Raw genomic sequence first — 15,755 nt, 5'->3', positions numbered from 1 at the left:
CAAGCGTTAGCTCCTCAAAGTGGGTCCGTTATGAACATTCATCCGATAATATCAAACTCTAATTTTGGTAAATTAAGAATTCGATAGGTTAAAATACCATTTTCAATTCTCGATTTTGGTAGCTATTAAATTTTACATAAATTATAAACACCTTCTTTCAAATTTGGCATTATTATATATAAATATATTTTTATAATTTGAAAAATTATAAATATAATTTTAATATTTGTGTAATATCAAGTTTATTTTGTTAGTTTTCGTTAAATTTTCATCTAATTTTCATGGTAATTTGACCAAAATATTCTTTTAAATTAAAAATTATAATTTTAGATACTATTTAATATTTTAAAATATTTTTATGAACTAATATTCACTATAAATTATTTATTTTACTCACTCTCAATTTTTTTTAAAAAATTAGCAAGGTAAAGCAGTAATGTCCACTTCCCCATCTAGAGCTACACAGTTTATTTTTATATGGGAAGTGTATTTATAATTTTTTAAATACTTAAAAAATTACGCCAAGCTTCAGAGGAGGTAGTTCTAATTTATCCATAAATTCTTTACTATTTTAGGTTCCATACTTAACAAATCGTACTTTTCATTAAAAAATATAAACTATAGTTAGAATTAAATAATAAAATAGTAAGTATGGTTTTACTTAGATCATGTGGTGTAGTTTTATTGTATATATTGGTTTGGTAGTTGGCTTATTCTGTCAAAAGTATGTGAATATATTAAAATAAACACTTGATAGAATTTATCCTGTTTCGATTATACATATAAGCAAACAACTAATTACTTATATAAAACTTTTTTTAATTCATTTAATAAAGGATAATCATATCATTCATTTAATATGATTCTTAAAGTAAACGAGACTTTAAGGATTGATTAATTGGACTAAATTAATTAATTAATCTTTTAATTAAATCTTAATGTTATTTTAGAGGTCCATATGGCTCACGCGACGAAGACTAAAAATAATTAAAGACTTGGTGGAAAATTTTTAGTTAAGATAATGGTTTAATTAGCTTTGACTTGAGGTTCCACAATTATGATCTTATCCATACAATGGTTAGTATTTTAGTTTAGGATAAATTACAATGGAATATTTATTGAAATTTGTTATAATTATAAATATTTCACTACAAAAGGACAGTCTTATAGCAATGAATTTTTGCCACGGATATGTCCGTTGCAAATTTATAATGATTTTTGCCACGATTTTACAACGGAGTTGCAGAATTTTTTTTCGTGGCAAATACAGTTGCAAACTAATAATAAACTTTAGCAACAGATTGGACGTTGTAACTTTTCGTTGCAAATTCTGGTCAACTCAGATGGCCCACAATTGGCATATGTCGTTGCAAATTTTGTGACAAAATATTGCCACGGCTGACGTCCGTTGCAAAAGTGCAATGAAATTTGCAAAGGATTGCAGTCGTTGTAATATTGCAATAATTTTGTGTATTTGCAACAGAATCAAATCATTGTAATGTAATTATAATTATAAATTGTAATAAATATGGAGAAGTAAGGTGAGAGAGAATGTGGAGTAGTAGGTAGTTAACAATATATATATATATATATATAATTGTGCAATTATTAAAAAATATTAAAATGACTAATCTGGCAAAAAAAATTTAAAGGAAAGCAATAAAATAAAGTGTAAATATGAGTATCTAGAAATTGGTACGAAAAAAGGTTTTCTTTTATAATTGTATTGATACATATTAATTTCATAATATAAATGTATAAATTAAAAACAATTAAAATATACCAAAAAAAAGAAAGGATTTCAATTGTTATTTAGTCAATTGCGATCCACAATCCCAAACTGATCAGCTCAAAAAATACGATAATGGTAATATTTAAAATATATTTAATAACAGGAGAAAGATAAAGAATGTGTGTGTGATGTAATTCAAGAGTGTGAATACAAATGAAAAGAAAGCAGAGATTCAATTTGCAACAGAAGAATATAGTCATTGTAAAATAGCCTTCGTGAATTTTGCGACTGTGTTTGCGACAAAGTTTGCAATGGAAATGTAGTTATTGTAAGAGTAGCCATTATTTTAGAAACGGGTTAGTTCATTTGCGATGGACTCTTAAACGCAGTCGCAAAAGATGGAGCAATTTGCAATGGATATTTTCACGACCTTGCTACGGACACAATACTTGCACAACCAGGTGCCACAATTTTCAAACATCCATCGCAAATATCGTCACGTTCGCAACGACATTGGCCATCGGAAAAAACAGTGACAAAAAGAGGATGACTAAAAAGTTGCGACAATTTTACCGACCTTAGAGATCGTTATTAATCTGCAACAATTTTGTGTTGGGATGTCCGTCAAACAATCGGTCCATTCTCGACCAATCCAAAGATGACATCATCCATCCCAGTGGTGACGATGTACTGCGTACAATTCTTATGTTTAATAATTATATTATAAAAAATTAAAATTATTGCCATTTAAGATGTATATTTAGTGACAACCTAAAATTGTTACTAATATCATTCTCTTTTTCTGTTTTTGTGGTGAATTTAGAGTAAATCTATACCCATCAAGATCAAAGATGGGAATCAATTAAATTTTCATATTCTAAATCTTGATTAAGGAATTTGATAGTGGAAGGATCATATTTGCATAACACCTCATAATAGATATGTTCCACATGCACTAATTAAATCACCTACTTTATAGTGTCATCAATCATTACTAGCTAGCTACATTTTTCTACTATGAGAAACAGCAACTCCAAATTAATCAACTTCATTTAAGAGTAATTAATCAATTTCAGCAATTTAATAATTAATTAAATTGTATATAGTACAAAAACCCAAAACTACTATAGCCTGTATATACATCTAATTAATTAAAGAATCATTCACAAACCCTAGAAAAAAAATCAAGAATGATTAAGGAGATGGATTTAGTCAATTAATTCATAAATTAATTAATTTTTATAGAGTTAGGTTAATTAATTCTACACTTAATCTATAGAGTTAGATTAATCCCTCAATGGTTGTAAAATAATTAATAAGTGGAAGTAATTAATTAATTGGAAATCCAGTCCAAAATAAGCCACAATTAAGGGCTAATAACTCACGGCGTATGACTAAATTTAGCAGGAGAGTCCCAATAGGTGGAAGGATCCACCACTATAAATACACAACAAAGAGGGCTTATTTTTCAAGAAACTATAGCTGCCTAAAACTGGTTCCCTGTAATAATCAAATTTTAGTCTAATGGTTAATGTTAAAATCTTATAAATAAATTTGAAATTATGGGTTCGAATTCTATCAGATATATAGGTGTTTTGCCGCACTATGTAGTTGTGAATTTATTATAATTTACTTTATTATTTTTAGTCGTATTGATGCCTCGATTGGATATTGATGGATTTGAACCGATATGTTTCTCAATTTATTGAAATGTTGATGTAATAATGACGATAATAATAATAAAAAGATAAAAATACTTGCAAAATAATATGTAATAGTTTTCACTTAACAATATATTTTGAGGTCAATACAAAGGTAACACCATACATTAAGAATTTATAGTAAGTATAAAATAAAGATGAAACACAAATTCAATAACTAGTAACATTATTACTGAAAGAACAATGCCCACACAATAAATTTACAAGGCGTGGAAACTAACTCGTCGGTCACTTATTCTAACATCATCGAGTTCTAATTAAAAAAGATAAGGTATTAACGCCTTGACATCCTCCGGAAAATCTTCAAATTTAGACTCGTACCATTTTCTAGTCGCGTAACTCCTTCCCATCAATAAGAAGGTTGTTCCGAGAGTGAAGGAAAACGCGTAAACCGTTTGAGAAATGCAAGAAATCCCGAAAAAACCTAGGATTTCGAACAGGTAGTGTGGGCATATGACTAGAGAGAAGAGGCCACCTTGGGGGATTTTGTACTGTTTTTCTCCCTCACTTCTGAGCTTGGACAGAAGGTAATGGTGATAGAGATTACCACCAATTCCCAGTACAAACATCGGAACGCCGACCAACTTGAGATCAACAGCTGGTTCCGGCACTGCTTGCACCAAGTGTTGATTGTAGATCATGGTTGCCGAGGAGAGGAAGTAACTGAGAGAGATGGTGATCATGGCCTCCACATCCATCGACCCGCTGTACTTGTGAACAAACAACACCTACACAAGATAATAATGGAAGCAATTATCTACAATCTCATTTCAATGCGGATATCTCAATTTTAGAGTGATATTTTTTGCCTTACATGAATTGATTTAGTCATTTTTCGTCCAATTTGATTGGAAAATTATACGTGACTTGAACATGATCCGATTAAACTATAAATTTAGTCCTATAACTCATTTAGTTAGCTAAAAACAAAAAATCAAAATTCAACTAATTTGTGAACCTATTCACAAGGCAACCTAGATTTAGGTATGCTAGTCCTTGGTATTCTCCGAAAGAGTGGTGTTAATGCAAGGGGTAGTTATAACTCGGATCCAATTCAGTTGGGGCGGATTTATATGGTAAGTGTAATATATTTATGTGTGTTTGGAATATAATTTAAGGAAAATGATCAATCACATGATAATTTGTGATACTTTTATTATGTGATTGATTTGATTCAACCAAACCTGATTTGAATAAATATTTTTGTTAATACAACACAAAATACTAATAGATAAAAATATTTTTTCTTAAAAAAAAAAAGAAAAATACAACACGATCTCTTAATTTTATTTTTAATATTTTGTTTAAAGTAGTCCAATCTCTTGAGGCAAGAGACGGTGAGCTTCTCTTATAAAAATTTAAGGAACTCGCTGTTATATACTCTTTTGGATAAATATCATTTTTTCATTCAAAAATTTTTATTTTTACACTTTGTCATTTGAGTTTATGAACTATTTTAATTATGTAAAATTTGTATTTTGCCAGACTATTTTTCAATGGATCTTTTCAATATTGAAAAAACCATCACGTGCACTGGACATATGATATTTTATCATATCTTAAATTTTATCGATATTTTTTCAATAGAAAAATCGATGGAAAAACGATTACATAGGACAAATTGCGAAATTCACAAAGTTGAAATGATAAATTAATATAAAAAAATAATAAAGTATAAAAACGGACATAATTTAAATGACAAGATATAATTTACTCAATATTTTTTAATCAGAATTTATTATTTACTTGCTATTTTTAGAGCGGATAAAGAGCAATTAAGTAGCAGCGTAGGGTGGATGAGTTTGTACCTCAAAAACCCTCTTGAAGAAATGGGTGGTGACGGCAGAGCGGAGCAAATTAAACCTGAAATCCGCAAGTGGGAAGATGAAGAAAGACGAAACTCCGGCAAGAAACGCCGGAGTGTAGGCCACAATCATGCCCACTTTGCTTGGCACCTTCGCCTTCTCCTTCTTCTCATCGCCATCGCCTGCAGCGCTCCTCAGCTTAGAATACTGTATGTGCTTTCCCTTCGTCTCCTTCCATCCTGCATTGCTCAACGACACGAAACTTATCACTGACATCGCCGTTATCACCACGCTCCCCGGCGGCGGGTATAAGAACTTCAGCAGCACAGACAGAACCATGATGATGATGGCGGCGGCGGCAGGCGGGTGGTTGTCGTCTCTTCGTGCAGGGACGTGGGTTTTGGTTCTTGAATTGTCTGAAATGATATGAGATTTGTTGTGGACGAAGAAAATGTGTGATGGGGAATGGAACACGAAGGTTGATGGCTAACGCAAACACGCACGCCGTCCCCAAAAGTTCGGAGAGTGTGGTTGTAGTGAGAAAGTACACGGGAATTACATTAATGCCCTTGATGTTAGACATTTGTAGAATTATAAATACACTTTTGAAGGTGTCAATTGATTAACTCATGGGGTATACTTGTAAAATTTTATCCTTAGATAGAAAATGTACTTTTAATTATAATTACAACTTAAAAAAATGCATATGTAATTTTATAAAGGTATATAATTTTACACTCTTTTTCTGAAATTTAGTATAACTACATGTAAACATTTTATAATTTGAAAAATTATATCTAGTACTCACAAGATTTATTTTTGTATATTAAATAAGTTCCTGTGATGCTCAAAATTCAACATATTTGCTGATATTAACAAAAAAAATTGAGAAAAAAATATATATATTTACCTCAAATTAATTTATTACGATTTATTACAGGTCAAATGAATATCAATAATCAAATTACCCTTATATGTCTTCACACGTCAATGCATATGAGGAGGCATAGTTTCACTGTTACAAAGGTAGTTTAGTAAGTCAGTAATAGGTCAATCGAGGGTAATATTCAATTTTTTTGTTAATATCAGTAAAATTTGTAAATTTTTACTAACAATGGGATTTATTTGTTAGATATAAGCAAATCTTAACATTGCTAGATGTAATTTTTTAAACCACAAATGTTTTATATGTAATTACACCAAATTTTAAGAAAAAAAATGTAATTATCCCTCTTACAAAACTTTGTGTAATTATTGAGACGATTTATTTTTTGTTGATAAAACCATAAAAAAAAAATCGTCAACTTGTCGGTATTGGAGTTTTTTTTTGTATAGTGATATACATACTATCCAAAATAGATATATGAACTAGAAAATATACGTCAACTACAAGTTATTCATAAATAATAAAAAAAAAATTAGAAAACCCGTAAGATAGTTGTTGGGTTCAGCTCCAAAATAAAAAAATAAATACAATTTTTTTTTTTTTTTGAAATTAGAAAAGACTCGAACCAAAATTACAAAAAAGGGCAACTTCTGCATGGGATTAGAGCAAAGGAGGGAAGCATGCATACCTTCTTCTTCGGTGAATGACGACGAAATGTTTCTCCTTGGACCTTTAGGAAACTTCTAGAATATGATTTTTCTTCTTCTTGTTCTTCAGTGAACAACGACACCGATGAAATGCATCATTGGGCCTTCGGCAAAATGAGGATTTTTGTTGAGAGAATTTGAAAGGACTTTTCTTTTAGAATAGGATTTTTGGCAGATGAAAGTAGCGGGATAGATGAAATGAATGGCGAATAGGGTTTTTGGCAGGTGAAAGTAGCGGGATAGATGAAATGAATGGCTATAACTAGAGTTGGCAGATGAGTCGAGCCGGCTTCGATTTCCACTATACTATTTAGGGACTTTACAATTATTTTTAATTTTAGAAAAATATTTATAATTTTTCAAATAAAAAAATATTTATAATTACGACACATTATAAACAGTTGACATGTAGAAGCAGTATAAAGGTACTTTTCCCTATATGTACTTATTTTCTTTATTGGTAAGAGTAGCCAGCATTTTTTGTTCCATAATTTAGAATTTTGCTATTTTTGGCTCATAATTTTTAAATTATGTAATTTTGGTCTCATGACACCTTTCTATTAGAAATTTAATAGAAAAAGTCACATGTTTAGCACGTAGCCATTAAATGCTTAGTTTGAAAATTTAACAGCCTACAGGCCACTTTTAATTCAAACAATCAAAGGGTATTCGTAATTATGCCAAACCTTATGAGAGGTATATATATATATATATATATAAATACTACAAACAAAAAGGAGTAGGACAAAAAAAAAAAAAGAAATTCATTTATTCCATCTTTATTATCAATGATATATTTATGCATATACACATATACCCTTTTGACTTATATGGAACTTAGAAGCAAAATAAATCAAAATTCTAACGTTGGAACTTAGAATATTATAATTCGACAAGATTGAGTTTAATTTGGTGCACCAACTAAAAGGATTTCTATTCTCAACCATCACCTAAAACTATGTCAATAGATCAATCAAATGATAAACTTATTCAAACATACATTTTGTATTGTAACAAAGATGAACAATCACATATTCTGGTCTCTAAAACACAAAACTAATGAATTGCAATCAAGATTTATACAATAACTTTACTGCACTGCACTGCCTAATTTCTATTCCTCTTTGTTATACCTTTCTCATCATTCTTTGTATAGTCATGAAGAAAATAGCCAGATATACAGACAACAATGGAGCAGAAAACTTGTCAATCAGCACCACCTTCAAATCCAACACCTATTACATTTCTATGTCGTCGAGATCTGGCAGCGGAAAACGAAGAATTGCAGCAATACCCGTCAGCTGCGCCAATTCTGCTCCACCACACAAAAACTTACTTCAGTCATTGCAAATAACATCCCAGAAACAGAATACCCATTCGTCGATAAGGCAAAACGAAACAATAATAATGCCTACAAGAAAAGGCAGCAAAGCGTTCCCTTTGTCCGATTTCATGTTTGGCGAGTTTTTGAAACCGGCCAAAAATGACTCTGAAATTAAAAAAACCGACCTAAAACATTTACATCCTACCCCATTCCCTATATTATTTTTCTATAAAATACAAAACACCTACGGTCAAGGCATGATTTAATTTTTGTCTCCTCAAAAAACATTATCAAATATATTTTTCTTCTATTTTTAAGTATTTTTCAACTTATTAAGGCATGAGGGTCAGATTTACAGTAAATTTGATCCCCTTTAGAAACAATACGGAACATATTATAATCTATTTTCAATAATTCCCAAGCTTTTTCCAAAAATAAGATCAAATACTAAATACTCGTCACATTCCCTGAGGCCTGAGTCACATCTCCAACTTTCTGACATTCAAATTTATTTTCTCAACCCTTTAAAAAACTATCTAAAAACAACTACAAACAAAGTGACTATCTTGGGAAGAGAGGGGAAGAACAAGAAGAAAACAATCGGAGAGCATATTGTTAAGAGTGAATTTCAGGACGAGTTCCACAGAGTTTTAATGAATGAAATATTTTACCAGCACTTTCAGAAATAAATGCATGAGTGACACATCCTAATGAACGTTTCTCTAATAACTTTTTTCAAAGACGGACGTTGCTAAGTGATAAAGGCTGCATAAAGAAAACACAAGTACTCACGTTCTCCTGAAACATGCATGGAGGAAAATATGTGTGCGGTGCCGCCTGAAGCCTTGACTGAGTCGACCAAATTAACATACTTTTGCCTTGTTGCTACATCAGAACTCCTGACAAACAAAACCTCCATAAGAAGACATCCTTACCGAATAAATCAATAACACGCAACGTAATTTCAACATTTTTAACAAATGTAACGGGAAATAGGCAGATAAAAGCAATCACTTTCTTCGAACTTGCTCGGTTATTTTGGGCTTTGAAAAATTCGGATTTTATATTGGGAATGTAATGAGCATTTGATATTACTTTTGGAGGGGTTTCAGACGTCAGATATGTGAAGCAAATGTGAATTTACAAAATGAATATGGATTCTTTCAGGGCTGGACTTATTTCTAGTGACAGAATGACGAATCCTTACACCAAATCTATATTACTGTGGTTCAATTGACCCACCCCAAAAAATATCCGAATCTTAACTGTTCACTTGTTAAAATCAGCTGGTTTTTCTTTATTCATTCAACGAGTATGGTCGATGTCCTCGCCATACATTCTTAATTTTGAATTAAATGTAATAGGACCTCCTATTAAAATATTAATAGGCAAAAACTCCCTGAACAAGAAAGAAAAGAAAAGGGCTATGAGCTTCTTAAGCTCACTCTTAAAAGTTCACAGAATCATAGTGTGCTTTTTATCTTTTCTTTTTATGTTTAGGGGGTTTGTTGCCAAACAGCATTTTCACAGGGATGTGAAATGCAATTAACTTATTCTTACACCATCTTGTACATTTTTTGGGAGAAAATGTAGTTCCGGTTATCCCGAAAAAAGCTTCCTTCTTATGAATGTTCATCCTCTAAAGAATGGAAACTCAAAGTGCTCGCTGGCCCCTGTGGATTCTAAGGAAGCAGTTTTATCTGATGCCCAAAGCTATGCAAACTACAATGGCTTGTCCACAACAGCCTCCTTTTATTATGTCAATGGACCAATTCTTCGAAGTTGCTTGTTACTTTTGTATAGAAGGTGGAACGAAATAAAAGGACTTGGTATGAAAATGTATAACAGTGAGCTTGTGCCGGTAACTTGTCAAATAGCGGTAGTGATGGAGAAATGCAAAATGGGGAGGAGAAGTTGTGTTTTGTTATGACATCTCTAAAGCTGGAATATTCATGACTGGAAGGCTCATAAATGCGAAAAGACTGGGAGTCTACTGTTTAAATCTAAACGACGAGTGAAGCTTGATTAATTTCAGTGCCATCTCCATATGCAGTTACGCATGCAAGTCGCAAGTTTGAAAAAGAAAACATTGAACTGCCAATAGCCCGAGATGATATGCAATAACATGATTTAGCATATCAAATGCACAAGTAAAACTACAAGAATAGATTCCACAGGGAACAAAGAAAAACAGCACAAAAGCATTACGCTCAGTAAAGTGAGAAACAAATTGTAAAACATTTTGTGCTGTGGAGCCTGTGACGGTGATGTCCATAAGAACTTATATGACCACAAACCTGAAGAGCTCATCAGTAATGAGAAGTGTCTGGATAGCCATTTGCTCATGGGCAACTTCAACATGTTTTGGTCCATAGCATGCGCGAGCAGGTTCCTAAATAAAACCACCATACATTAACTTAATGTAGATTTCTGACATCTACGTCTGCATGCATATATACAAGTCAAGAAAAATAGATTGTTGCTTTTTGGTAAAACTTTCATTGACTATTGGAAAAGGGTGAGGAGATCAGAATCACATATATTTACATCGTCAGACGAGACAGCCTTTGGAGATGGATTGGACATATCAAATCAGAAACTAAGGGAAGTTGGAAATTTCCTCCAAAGTCTATATATATCATGCTTTAGAAGGAAATTGAACACATAGATGAAGGGTAGAAGCTGACATTGGAAAGCATCGCAAAGAAATCCTTGAGAGCTCGGACCTGCATTGAAAAACTGAATTGTAAATTTTGGAGAATATAATATGAACAGACAAAGACCAAACTCGATGTCTTCGAACAAAAAAAGAGATCAAATATGCATCCCAGAAAACTAAGCTGAAGAAAATAATATGAACAGTGAAAGACCAAACCCGATGTCTTTGAACAAAAAAAGGGATTGAATATGCATCCCAAAACACTAAGTGAACTAGGTGTAGCCTATACCTCTTCTGCCGCTTTTGTATTTTTAATTATATTCATGACGTTTGGAGCATCCAAAACCTCTCTTAGACTATGCCTGTGCCAATTTGTAAACATAAAAGTATAAGAGAGCTATAATGTTAAACAACTAGCAGAAAACATCATATAGTAAAATATCAGATGAAGTAGCAAATCCTTTCTGCCTTCACATTAGAAACAACCCAAATTTGGTCTTAGTAAGTTAACAATGCATCAGTAAGACAAACAGTGTATGGAGAGAGAGAGTGATAGAGAGATGGATATACTTGTAACCAGAGGTAGTATGCACAAGAATTATGCGCGACTTATTCTCAATAATAGCTCTCAGCTGCCTCCTTTCTGCCTCCAACAATAAGTGCCGATGAAATTGATCCTGAAAATGTTTGAGAATAGATCTTAAGTATACTACGAGACTTAATATTATTAGCACTAAGCTAAATAAATAACAAATGAATCTGCAGAAAACTACGGAAAAACAGAAACTTAAAATGTAAGATAATATCCATGATACCAGATGACAGACCTTAGTAAACCCTGGACTTGCAATCACAGCACAGCGAACAACGTTGAAATCAACATGTTTAAGGAAAGCCTACAACAACTTGAACAAAGTTTTTATCACGATGACAAGCTCTGAAAATTCAATGTAAACAAGACAAATGTGAAGAAAGGCATTAAGCTTAGTTCACCTGTAAGACATTGTCAAAAAACTTATTCAAGGCCTGCCAAACACATGCACATTCAGTAAGGACATCAATTACATTGACAAGGAAAAAGTTCGCAATTTGACCAATATAGCATTAAAAGTAACATTCAATGGCCTCGGCCAGTAATAGTAAGCATACTTTATCATAACCAGCAATTGACGGTCCATGCTTGCGAGGTATCGAAGTCTCCACCCGTGAACGAGTAGTTGTCACACTGTTGACACATTAACATCATCTGAATATACGATTTGACAATTGACATGATAAAGACCTGGTATGCTTTAAGTCTTGATAACAGTCTGTTTGCAACCAAGCCTTCTATCATCACTACGATAATAACTAATTTACACTGAAACACCTAAATCTGATCAGGATACAGAAAAAAGAGGTCAATTTCCTTTAAGTTCTAACAAAAATTATCGAATCGGTAACATCAATCACCATATGTGCATGCTGGCAGATGAAGAAATAAGTTAACACTGCATCAGTCATGACAATAAAGACCCAAGCAAAGCAAGTGTATTCAAAATAACTCTAGTGATAAAACTGGCAGAAGCAATGACTTTCGAATGGTAGAGCAGATCTATCTACCAGACATTTGCATGCATTTACTCAAATTCAATATTGGAATTTTACTAAAAATCCACAACCATCAGCAAACACAAATTACAAAAAGTTGATTATAATTTGTTACATGTTCACATCAACAAGACAACTAATTTAATAGAAAAGGTTCATAGTGCAGGAACACAATTTTGAGTTATTTCATTAAAATCAAAATTCCCCAATCTGTTTTAACAGCATTTATTGGTGAAGTCCACGTAGGTGCTCAAATAAAGGATATCATCAAATCAAAATCAAGTTAAAGAGGCAGATAAATAGGATAGGATTCTGAAAGAAACCAAAAGCACCTTGTTGAAAAGAATTAGAGAAGTAAAAGTGAAACTATTACTTTCTATTCCATTTCAAAAGTAGTACATTTTACACGAGGTGTTGTACCATTACTGTTTCCTGGATAGACATCATAAAACAATGGATGGAAGTACCTTTTACCGACGAGCAAAATATGGGCCAGGCCCTCTTGCATCAGAACAACAGCCAGGTCTGCACTTGCTTTAATATCTATTAGAATAATAATTCAGAATCAGCAGACTGGAACTCCTTATAAAATTCAAAAACTCATGTATATAAATGATTTGTGGATAATAATATTAGGAAATGCATACCCCACAAGTTCCACATGAGCCTGGTAGGTCTAGGAAGTATTCAGTTGCTACAACAAATATCTTGTTTTTATTTCCTTAAGTTATCCTTTTTCCTTTCTTCCAAACTAATAGCAGTGTTAAAATCTTATAAATATAACAGAGCAAATTCTTATAGATCTTATGAAAACAACATAGCATGCTATGCACATTCAGGCCTCTCCAATAGTTTATTGCTCCTTGATGCACATTCCTTGTTGCCTAGTACTCGTACAAGGTGTTAAACATCCTGGAAAAACAATGCTTTTATTCTTTTTCTCTGAGATCAACATATAGCTTGTTCCTTATTATCGAGAGATTCATATGAATTCGTAAAAGTTTATAGAAGAATAATTCTGAGTGGTCAGTCTCCTGATGCACAAAGAATGTGCAAATTTCATTAGTTGACACTCTTTGGACTAAGACTACTCATGGCGAGCCACAACAAACTTGTGGCTAGGTATTGGAAAAAAGTACCATCAGTTAACTATAAATTTTAACACTCAACCCTCTATCTTTTGTTGAAAACTAATGGCTTGGGATAATTCAACATAGACTATAGTTTCCTACTACTCTGTTGAGGTCAATATTTTTTCCATATCGACTGCACATAAAATTAAAGTCCAGTCATTTGAGTACAAACCCAAAAGGGGAAAGAAAATATTACTTTTAACATGTACTAGTATACTTCTGATGAATATTCTAACTATAATGCTCTAAAAGAGAAAAAAAGGAAAGTTGATGTATAGTATGAAACTATTGAGAATGTATACCAGAGGCTTGATGGAGCGTATCCAATGACAATGAGTCCCACAACACCTAGTGAACATGAGTCAAACTTAAATAAGCACAGTAATGTTATGCTGCCTAATTTGCCAAGAAACATGAATGAACATAAAGTTATACATGTAGTCTCACAAAAAGCACAACACAAATTATATTGCAACCACAAGTAGATAAGCATTCAGCCACCGGAGCACCCACCCAACATATTTCGTCAGTGTGTTTAGTTTGGTATTTGTACAGGCATACATGAGTACGGCTTCACTGTAGTTCTTCTAATATTCTCACAGACTACAGTTGGTTTGTGAAACAGATAGCTGGACTTAGGTAATACATGGAAATGTTTATTCTCTGTTTCAAGATTACTTTTCTTCAATGTAATTCTATAGGGTTATGATTTGATAGTCAGTGTGACATCGAGCATCTCAAAAATTCAATCCATCCCACATGAAAACCTATCTGTATGATGACCATCACCTCCTACAAAGATTGTAAAAGAACAAATAAGATGGAAATGCAGCAAATGGTGCATCCATGATCTAAATCCAAATTAACATAGTCATTTTGTAATATCTGCTACAGAGCCTATTAAGGACAAAAAATGTTGCAGTTTTAGTACATCCTATATTTAAGGTCTAAAAGGCCACATTAGGTTAGTGTTTTTTATGAATCTTCGTCCTCTGTAGCTCATTCTATCGGACAGACAGACTAATGTGCTGCAAAAATTTTCCACGGGCATTCTTTCTCCAGAAAAATATAAAACAAAGTTAGATAACGATACATAACAACATTCACTATAATCAACCTAAATGGGCTAATGTTTAGATAGAGATCAACAACAAGACACTGAATAAAGTTGAGATGTATCAAACTAAGTAAATTGCAGAAAATAATTAGTCAAAGAGGGGAATAGGTCAAAGATAAAGGGTAAGTGTCCACCTTCCGTAACACAAAAGGTCGGTGGAGATCAAGTTCTAGGGTGTGAAATGCCCCTATCTGCACATGAAAACTAAAAAAAATTATTTGGAATACAACAACAAAATAATTAAGAATAGATGGTCTCATGCCACACACCTTCACATGTTCATTCTCCAAAATATTCTTCCCCCTTATGCGTAATACAGATCCTTCTTTGTCATATTCGACAGTCTGAGATTTTAAACAAATTACGTCATTAAGTCATGATGTACACGATAAGATAACTGCAATCTTCTAGGTTCTGTGTGGAAAGATGCATTAAGTCAGAACTGGTCTGGTCGTCTGGACCCATAAAAGCTGTTGCATGAATGCTCTTTTATGAATTAATTTCACTTATATTTGGAACACAATTTAAATACGAAATGCAGGTAGCTTAACTTTCCAATCTCAAATATGACGTCCAGGTCTTAACTTATTAACATATAGAATAAATTAAGGAACATACTCTCGGAATTGGTTGAACTGTGTCCATGTAACATGGTTTGCTTTCAGGATAGAATCACAGCTTTCCTGAACTATGTTCATCTTTTCCAAGCAGGCCTCATTATTTACTAAGATTGGTTTTACCACTTGTAAATATTAACCTAGTCAAGCAAGATGTACATCTCATGCAAAATAAACTAGCAACACGAATCTGACAAGACTCGCAACATTCAAAAATACAGAAATGTATCAGTATATACTATTCAATGATGTAGCAGGTAATAGATAGCACAATTTGGCATACTCTTAATTGAAGCATTGAGCCAAAACTTGAGATGAAAAGCCTAATAAGTACAGAAGGCTCAGCAGTATTTTATGATGATTATGCTCAAGCGATGAGTTGCTATTTGATGAAAATACATCACATGGCCCTTTATATTTTGCTTTGTGGTTCAATAGATACACAAAACTCCTTGTAAGGATGT

At 32.6% G+C, this 15,755-nt stretch overlaps 2 protein-coding genes across 2 annotated transcripts in view; both read right to left on the bottom strand.

The window, feature by feature from the left end:
* Nucleotides 3,529-5,766, bottom strand: LOC105166559 (3-oxo-5-alpha-steroid 4-dehydrogenase 2-like). The gene is made up of 2 exons (XM_011085951.2): nucleotides 5,262-5,766; nucleotides 3,529-4,181 (listed from the first exon to the last, which is right to left on the bottom strand). Exons 1-2 carry the CDS (start codon nucleotides 5,595-5,597, stop codon nucleotides 3,711-3,713), a joined length of 807 nt encoding a protein of 268 aa, XP_011084253.1. The 5' UTR covers nucleotides 5,598-5,766; the 3' UTR covers nucleotides 3,529-3,710.
* The window catches only part of LOC105166558 (protein PELOTA 1), a gene marked incomplete at its 5' end in the record, with an annotated part of 9,297 nt that continues 1,339 nt past the window's right edge, over nucleotides 7,798-15,755 (bottom strand). Inside the window, 13 exon segments of the mRNA XM_011085949.2 lie at nucleotides 7,798-8,163; nucleotides 8,968-9,074; nucleotides 10,473-10,567; nucleotides 10,863-10,901; nucleotides 11,124-11,196; nucleotides 11,405-11,511; nucleotides 11,662-11,730; nucleotides 11,828-11,860; nucleotides 11,984-12,059; nucleotides 12,892-12,967; nucleotides 13,860-13,905; nucleotides 14,809-14,865; nucleotides 14,944-15,018. Of these exon segments, the coding sequence (XP_011084251.1) occupies nucleotides 8,090-8,163; nucleotides 8,968-9,074; nucleotides 10,473-10,567; nucleotides 10,863-10,901; nucleotides 11,124-11,196; nucleotides 11,405-11,511; nucleotides 11,662-11,730; nucleotides 11,828-11,860; nucleotides 11,984-12,059; nucleotides 12,892-12,967; nucleotides 13,860-13,905; nucleotides 14,809-14,865; nucleotides 14,944-15,018 (927 nt within the window). The 3' untranslated portion in view covers nucleotides 7,798-8,089.

The sequence above is a fragment of the Sesamum indicum genome, linkage group LG7, assembly GCF_000512975.1.
Source record: "Sesamum indicum cultivar Zhongzhi No. 13 linkage group LG7, S_indicum_v1.0, whole genome shotgun sequence".
NCBI classification, from domain to species: Eukaryota; Viridiplantae; Streptophyta; class Magnoliopsida; order Lamiales; family Pedaliaceae; genus Sesamum; species Sesamum indicum.
Note: the sequence above shows the minus strand (reverse complement) of the source record. Positions and strands in the feature narration are given on the sequence as shown.